The sequence below is a fragment of the Geospiza fortis genome, unplaced genomic scaffold (genome assembly GCF_000277835.1).
Source record: "Geospiza fortis unplaced genomic scaffold, GeoFor_1.0 scaffold450, whole genome shotgun sequence".
NCBI classification, from domain to species: domain Eukaryota; kingdom Metazoa; phylum Chordata; class Aves; order Passeriformes; family Thraupidae; genus Geospiza; species Geospiza fortis.
Window position 1 is genome coordinate 2,414,445 of NW_005054416.1, and position 7,937 is coordinate 2,422,381.

Here is a 7,937-nt window from a genome sequence, read left to right on the forward strand (position 1 = left end):
ATTCCTGCTTTTCCCTCCGCACTGCTGGGAATTTTTGGCTGAGTGTGTCCATAAAATCATAGGATCCCAGGATGGTTTGGGTTGGAAGGGACCTTAAGCATCATCTCATTCCATGGGCAGAGACACCTTCCAGTAGACCAGGTTGCTCTAAGCCCTGTCCAGCCTGGCCTTGGTGGATCTTCCGGGTCCCTTCCAACCCAAACCATTCCAGGATTCCATGATTCAAGAATGGCTTTTCCATTTCCATGAGAAATGGGACCTCCCAGAGAAGAGTGGGAGAGCTTCCCAGCCACAGCTGGTAAAGTCCATCTGCTTTTCCTCCAGCTGGTCACCTGCTCCGGGGCCTTCAAAGAGGGATCGCTGCGGATCATCCGGAACGGCATCGGGATCCACGAGCACGCCAGCATCGACCTGCCAGGAATTAAAGGTGTGGGAGGTGTTCCACAGCCTGAGGGGGGACATGGTGGGCACAGATGAGGTTGAGATGTGGAATTGTGAGGAACTGTGGCCTCCTTGTTGCAGGATTGTGGCCGCTGAGGTCAGATCCACACCGGGAGACAGACAACACCTTGGTGCTGTCATTTGTTGGCCAGACCAGGTAAAGGTGGGATGAGCTGATCCAGGCTCTCAGTCCCATGTTGGAGCAGGAATTAATGGGAATTCCCTTCCCTGCTCAGGGTTCTGATGTTGAACGGAGAGGAAGTGGAAGAGACGGAGCTCACAGGATTTGTGGATGACCAGCAGACCTTCTTCTGTGGCAACGTGGCGCATCAGCAGCTGATCCAGGTAAATCCAGCATGAGGAAAACATGGATATTATTCTCCTGGTGCCATACAGATTGTGACATATTCAGGGCAGAAGCTGGAGTGCTTCCCTGAGCTGATGGCATCAGCAAACAGGATCCTGGGTTCATGTTTCTAAGGGATATGGAAAGAGGGGAGGTTCTTGCTGTGCCACCCACCTTGGAAACACCGTTTTCCATGATTTTTCCTGTCTCTCCTCCCAGATCACGTCTGCCTCGGTGCGACTGGTCAGCCAGGAGCCCAAATCCCTGGTTAGTGAGTGGAAAGAGCCCAATGGGAAGAACATCAGCGTCGCTTCCTGCAACAGCAACCAGGTGGTGGTGGCCGTGGGAAGAGCCTTGTACTACCTGGAAATCCGGCCCCAGGAGCTGCGGCAGATCAGGTGAGCCCACATCCTCAGGGCTCTTGGGATGCTGGGATTTGGGATCCAGGTGGACGCCTGTCCTCTTTTCTTCCTCCCAGCTGCACAGAGATGGAGCACGAGGTGGCCTGCCTGGACATCACCCCCCTGGGAGACTCCAACGGGATGTCCCCGCTCTGTGCCATCGGGCTCTGGACCGACATCTCTGCCCGCATCCTGAAGCTCCCATCCTTCGAGCTGCTGCACAAGGAGATGCTGGGAGGAGGTAGGAGCCTCCCAAGGGTGGCAGTGGTCACTGTCCGTGTCCTGAGTGACCTCATCCATCCCTTTGCCTGCTTCCCACAGAGATTATCCCTCGCTCCATCCTGATGACGACCTTCGAGAGCAGCCACTACCTCCTGTGTGCCCTGGGGGACGGAGCTCTCTTCTACTTCGGCCTCAGCCTTGAGACAGGTGACCTTTTCCCTTCCTTTCCAGTTTTCTGGGAAAGATCCTCCTTGCTTTCTCAGCCTCATGCTCAGGGCCTGGCTGTGGGCTGGAGGATTTCTCCAGCACACTGAAGGAAGGAGATGGATTCTTAAATCTGGGGTGTGCTTACCCTCAGTCCTTTTTTCCCTGAGGTGTTGTGGCATATCCCAATCCCTTTTCCCTTTGAATCCAGGCTTGCTGAGTGACAGGAAGAAGGTGACCCTGGGCACACAGCCCACGGTGCTGAGGACATTCCGCTCCTTGTCCACCACCAACGTGTTCGCCTGCTCCGACCGCCCCACCGTCATCTACAGCAGCAACCACAAGCTGGTCTTCTCCAACGTCAACCTCAAGGAGGTCAACTACATGTGCCCCCTCAATTCCGACGGATATCCCGACAGGTGAGTCCGCCATGAGTTCCTGATCCCAAGGGATGTGTAGGAGAGGGAGGTTCTTGCTGTTTCACCCAGTTTTCCATGATTTTTTTTCCCACAAGTTTGGCCCTGGCCAACAACAGCACCCTGACCATTGGCACCATCGATGAGATCCAGAAGCTGCACATCCGCACTGTTCCCCTCTATGAGTCACCCAGGTGAGCATTCCTGGGATGAGGATTCCTGGGATCAGGGTGCTCTGCTGCACAGGGCAAGGGTTGGGGTGATGTTGCCATCCCAGGAGCAAACAGACAGCTCTTGTTGCTTCCAGAGCTCTTGGAATGGCCTTTCCTGGCTCTCCCACCCACATGGCTCTGTTTGTCCCGCAGGAAAATCTGCTACCAAGAGGTATCCCAGTGCTTCGGAGTGCTCTCCAGCCGGATCGAGGTGCAGGATGCCAGTGGGGGCACCACAGCGCTCAGACCCAGTGCCAGCACCCAGGTGAGATCCCAGGCTGTGTCATCCCTATGCTGTGGGGATCAGAATTCCTGATCCAGGTTTTCCTTGATGGTCCTCCTTTCCAAAGCTGTGAGTCCAGTCCTGTTCCTCAGCTGGGGAGGAATGGGATGGTGGATCTCTCTGAGGGAGTGACACAGCCACTGTTCCACCTGACACCCTTTATTTTTGGGTGCTGCTACTTCCATATCCCATACAGGCTTCTGTGTGGTCTCCAAGGTTTTCCTTTTCCCAAGGATCCAGCTCTGGAAACCAGCTCTTTGTAAACTCAGATTAACACCATCACTCAGCCCTGCAGGAGCAGGGAGTGTGTTCCTTTACTCATTCCCTGCTCCACCTGTTCTCCCATTCCTTTTCCCACTCACTGGCTACCTGAGGCTGTGTGGATATCCCAAGCAGCACTGGGATGTGACAGATTTTCCTGTTTCCCAGGCCTTGTCCAGCAGTGTGAGCACCAGCAAGCTGTTTTCCAGCAGCACAGCTCCACATGAAACATCCTTTGGAGAGGAGGTGGAAGTGCACAACCTGCTCATCATAGACCAGCACACCTTTGAAGGTACCTGTCCCATCCCAAAATCCAGCTTTTCCCATCCTGGAGAAGCCATGGGGAGCTTCAGCCAAAGCATTTTCCTGCAGGAACATCAGCCATAAGGTTTAGGGAATACCAATTTTTGATGGCACAAGATGGTGGGGAATAGGGCAGGGAATCTCTAAGATGTGTCTTAAGCTTTCAGTTTAAGGATTTTGGGATCCCAGTTGTTCCTACCTTTCCCACTTTTTTTTTCCCCCAGTGCTCCATGCTCACCAATTCCTGCAAAATGAGTATGCCCTCAGCCTGGTCTCCTGCAAGCTGGGAAAGGATCCCAACACCTACTTCATTGTGGGCACTGCCATGGTGTATCCCGAGGAAGCGGAGCCCAAGCAGGGCCGGATCGTCGTCTTCCACTACTCAGATGGTAAGAACAAGGTGTTCTCACCTGGAAAAATCCAGCTTTTTTTGGTGGGAGATGAGGGATGAGCTCCTCAAGCCCCAGAGAGCTTGTGTCACAGCAGCAGGCAGTTTTTCCCAAGGAATCTGTTGTCAGGATCCGTAGGTGCTGTGTTCCCTTTTCCCCTGTCTCCTAGAGACGCCCGAGAATCCCTCACCAGCCCTGGATTCTGGGATTTGCTTTTCATGTCACTTGTCCCCCTCAGAGACAGTTCTTTTAGGAAACAAAATTCAGGCCAGCTGGGCTGAACCCCCTTGACTTCCCACTCTTTGGATAAACAACCCAAGTAATGCCTGGCTTTATTCCAGGGAAGCTGCAGAGCCTGGCTGAGAAGGAGGTCAAGGGAGCTGTGTATTCCATGGTGGAATTCAACGGGAAGCTGTTAGCCAGCATCAACAGCACGGTAGGCAAGGCCTTGACTTTTTTTTGGGAGCATGCTTGTGGATCTGGATGTCAGCCAAGTGTCTGTTGAGGAGCATATCCCAGCTCCCATGTGGAGAATCCCAATCTGTGTCCCATCCCGCAGGTCCGCCTGTACGAGTGGACAGCGGAGAAGGAATTGCGCACGGAGTGCAACCACTACAACAACATCATGGCCCTGTACCTGAAAACCAAGGGGGATTTCATCCTGGTGGGAGACCTCATGCGCTCCGTGCTGCTCCTGGCCTACAAACCCATGGAAGGGAATTTCGAGGAGGTAAGGAAGCGGTGCCAGGAATCAATTCTGACAGATCTGGGCACAGGGAATGGTGTTGGAGGGGATAAAAGGAGGAGTTTGGCTTGACTGGATAAGGTTTGACATGGATCCCTGTGGTTTCTGGAGGGATGGATCCCTCAGTTTCCAGGGAACTGGCTGTGGGAAGAGCAGCTGGTGCCTGGTGGGTGGGAGGTGCCATCTGGGATGCCTGGTGTCCACTTGGAATGGGGGTTTAAATTGCTGGAGTGGCTTTGGCATAGGCTGCTCCACGCTTTCCCAGGATGTTATCCAAGTGCCACTTGGACTAGGACCATCTCCAGGAGTGCCTTTCCTGCTCTGCTGCTTCCTGGAGCAGAGAGGGACATGCTGGATCCTGCCTTGCTCCTGAAAATTGGTGTTGGGTGGGATGAGGATGCAGGATCCCAGGCCAGGCCACCTGGACACAGCATGTCCCGTCTTGGCCCCTTCCAGATTGCCCGGGATTTCAATCCAAACTGGATGAGTGCCGTGGAGATCCTGGATGATGATAATTTCTTGGGAGCGGAGAATGCTTTCAATCTGTTCGTGTGCCAGAAGGACAGGTAAACTGGATGGGATGGGGATGGGATGTGACGTGGCACCACATGCTGGGAGGGATGGATTATGGGATCTTTAGGAAAACTGGAGGAGCATTCCCAGCTTTTGGGAGCAAGGGAAAGTTTTGGAGTGCCCCCATCCGGGACTGAGCGGTGTTTGGGGTTCCAGCGCGGCCACGACGGATGAGGAGCGGCAGCACCTGCAGGAAGTGGGATTATCCCACCTGGGAGAGTTCGTCAATGTCTTCTGCCACGGATCCCTGGTCATGCAGAACTTGGGAGAGACTTCCACGCCCACCCAGGGATCCGTGCTCTTCGGCACTGTCAATGGAATGATTGGTAAGGAGCAGGGGCTGAGGATTCCCTGCAGAATCCTGGAATGGTTTGTGTTGGGAAGCTCATCCAGCTCCACCCCCTGCCACATTCCCATGACCGTTATTCCTGTGCAGGCCTGGTGACATCCTTGTCAGAAAGCTGGTACAACCTGCTCCTGGACATGCAGAACAGGCTCAACAAAGTCATCAAGAGCGTGGGGAAGATTGAGCATTCCTTATATCCTTTAGCATTCCAGTCAGGAGCTTGTGCTGGGCGGAGTTTACCAGCTGGAGGGGGTGGGACTGGGTTTGCCATTGCCCTGAGCAGTCATGGAATTAAAGATGGGAAATCTCTCTGAGACCACAGAGTCCAACCATTAACCCAGCACTGCCATCCCACCATTAACCATGTCCAAGGCTGGTGTTATTCCCTGTGGATTTGGCTCCTTGACAGCAGCACCTGGAGATCGTTCCACACTGAACGGAAGACGGAACCAGCCACAGGATTCATCGATGGAGACTTGATTGAGAGTTTCCTGGACATCAGCAGGCCCAAGATGCAGGAAGTGGTGGCAAACCTGCAGGTGAGCTTGGGAATGTGGCCTTAGATCCTTCAAGGGCCTTGCTTAGGAATCCAGGCTCAGTAAATCATGGAATTGTAGAGTTATGGAATGGTTTGGGTTGGAAGGGACTTAAAGACATCTCCCACTAGACCAAGTTGCTCCAAGCCTTGTCCAGCCTGGCCTGGAACACTTCCAGGGGAAGCCCTGGAAGCCACAGCCTCTCTGAGAAGTGCTAAATCCAAACCTTCCTGAATGATCTGGGAATGTTTTTTGACACCTGCCAATGTCTCCAATGCCTTTTCCTCCCTGTGTAGATCGATGATGGAAGCGGGATGAAGAGGGAAGCCACCGTAGATGACCTGATCAAGATCGTAGAGGAGCTGACCCGGATCCATTAGCAGGACTCGGGATTGTTCCCTACCCTCCACACGGAGCAAGAGAATCCTTCCCCAGCTGTGCCCAGCACCGGCAGCAGCGGCCAGAGGGGGACGGAATCTCGCAGGGGAAGCAGCTTGTTAGGAATTTGGGGAGGTGTCAGTCATCTCCTGCTGGGATTTATGGATTCTGCAGAATTGGCTGGACCCAGAACTGTCCCTTTCCTTGGGTGATCCACTGGGATCTGATACCCTCGCCTCAATTCCCTGTTCCCTGATGTCCTTAGATATTTTATTACTTTTTTTGGCTTTTGGTTTCGCTTTTGATCCTGTTTTTTTTTTGGATTCCTTGTGGTTTTTTGGAAGAGGAATCAAAGCTGGAGGAGGAGCCGAGGCTGGAGCCGAGCGGGATAACTCTCTCTCCATAGGATCCATGCCTTGTTCAGGGAGGGAAGTTCTGGGAAGTTTAAGCTGTTGCTGATTTCGGAGTTTTACCAAATAAAGTAGTCCAAGAGGAAAGATCTGTGTCCTGAGGAATGATGGTATCCGTGTCCTTGGCTCTGGGATCTTGGGCACACCTGTTTTCCAGGTGCATTTTTCTGGCTTTTCTTGGATTTGTAGGAAATTTTAGTTCCTTGTCCGGTTGCCAGTGGCACTGTGAGTACCTTGAGAGGCAGATTGTAATGGAATTTTTTGGGGAAAGCTGAATTTTCCAGCCTCTGGCTAGTCATTAATTGTTCTCGTGGTCTCCCACCTCCTTCACATCTCTTACAGAATTTGGGGGTTATCCTGGATCTTACCATGCTCTCCCCAGCCTGGATCTCCTCTGTAGCCCCTGGTTGAGTGCCCCCAAAGTCCCATTCCCTGCGGGTTTTTCCCAAATCCTTTCCTCCCAGAGACAGCTCGTGCTGGAACCATCCCTGGCTCCCTCTTCCATCCCATGTTTTCAGAGGAGACCGCGGGGACAAGGCTATATTTGGACATCTCTTCCGAGAGCTGGGGGAGCAGGGAGTGACCTTGGACTCTGGGCTGCTGCTTTTATTACCTCGGGCTCTGTTTACCTGCCTGGAGCAGCCTGTTCCCAAATTTTGGGAGGCCCAGGGAGCGGCACAGCCCAGGTCCTGGCAGTGCTCTTTTTTTCCCACCAAAACTGGGGGTGGTGGTGCCAGTGCAATGTTGGCACCCTGCTTTTTTTGGGATAAAAGCGCTGCTGGCTAGGGCTGGATCATTGTTTATCCACTGCCACAGGAGCTGCCTCTCAGGGTTTTGGGATCACATTCCCTTAGGACAGGAGCTTCTCATGGCTGCATTCGGTTCCTAAAAAAAAACAGCGTGACCCCCCCACCATGGTTTTTATTTGGAAGGGGGCTGTGTCTTGCCTGGGTGATCCCAACCTTTGGGCAGGATTTTGTGGGGAGAAATCCGTGCTGGATTGCAAATTTTGGAGGCAGCAGCGCCTTTTGCTCCATTGGATCAATCATTTACCTGCCTCCAACCTTTGCTTCATTCCCTGCCCTGGGATGGGGGCACAGGGCTGGGGGGAATCTGGGGGTCTCCAGAGTGGGGTGTCCCGCAGCATCCCTCTCCCTCCTGGATGCATCCCACCATCCCGGCTCCACTTGGCCCCTTTCTCCGCCGCGTGGGTCCCCGTGCAGGGCTGGGAAGGCGGCCCAGCGCCTCCAGGAGAAGGAGCAGGAGGAGGAGGGGTGGGGAGAGGCCATGCCGGATCTTTGCCAGATGTGGGAAAGGAGAGAAGGGGGGACGCCTTTCCCGCTGCTTCCCAAACCTAGGGGGGACCCCGTTCCCCGACGCGCAGCCAGGGCAGGAATGGCCGGGATGCCACCACTCGCCCCAGTAGAACGGGACAACCCTGGGGTGACCCCAGGCCCCCCGTGCGGGTTTG

At 54.0% G+C, this 7,937-nt stretch overlaps 2 protein-coding genes across 2 annotated transcripts in view; both read left to right on the forward strand.

The window, feature by feature from the left end:
- The window catches only part of DDB1 (damage specific DNA binding protein 1), a gene marked incomplete at its 5' end in the record, with an annotated part of 11,180 nt that extends 4,627 nt beyond the window's left edge, over window positions 1-6,553 (forward strand). The window contains 18 exons of the mRNA XM_005426583.2: window positions 325-427; window positions 523-598; window positions 678-786; window positions 1,007-1,185; window positions 1,266-1,429; window positions 1,510-1,617; window positions 1,826-2,033; window positions 2,129-2,224; window positions 2,396-2,507; window positions 2,955-3,078; window positions 3,314-3,478; window positions 3,820-3,914; window positions 4,038-4,208; window positions 4,680-4,789; window positions 4,953-5,122; window positions 5,233-5,335; window positions 5,558-5,681; window positions 5,975-6,553. Of these exons, the coding sequence (XP_005426640.2) occupies window positions 325-427; window positions 523-598; window positions 678-786; window positions 1,007-1,185; window positions 1,266-1,429; window positions 1,510-1,617; window positions 1,826-2,033; window positions 2,129-2,224; window positions 2,396-2,507; window positions 2,955-3,078; window positions 3,314-3,478; window positions 3,820-3,914; window positions 4,038-4,208; window positions 4,680-4,789; window positions 4,953-5,122; window positions 5,233-5,335; window positions 5,558-5,681; window positions 5,975-6,058 (2,301 nt within the window). The remainder of the gene's footprint in view (window positions 1-324; window positions 428-522; window positions 599-677; window positions 787-1,006; window positions 1,186-1,265; window positions 1,430-1,509; window positions 1,618-1,825; window positions 2,034-2,128; window positions 2,225-2,395; window positions 2,508-2,954; window positions 3,079-3,313; window positions 3,479-3,819; window positions 3,915-4,037; window positions 4,209-4,679; window positions 4,790-4,952; window positions 5,123-5,232; window positions 5,336-5,557; window positions 5,682-5,974) is intronic.
- Window positions 6,554-7,753: 1,200 nt separating this feature from the next.
- VWCE (von Willebrand factor C and EGF domains) overlaps window positions 7,754-7,937 on the forward strand; it is a 6,067-nt gene continuing 5,883 nt past the window's right edge. Inside the window, 2 exon segments of the mRNA XM_031061519.1 lie at window positions 7,754-7,935; window position 7,937. The exon segment at window position 7,937 is cut by the window's right edge and continues 161 nt beyond it. Coding sequence (XP_030917379.1) covers window positions 7,754-7,935; window position 7,937 — 183 coding nt within the window.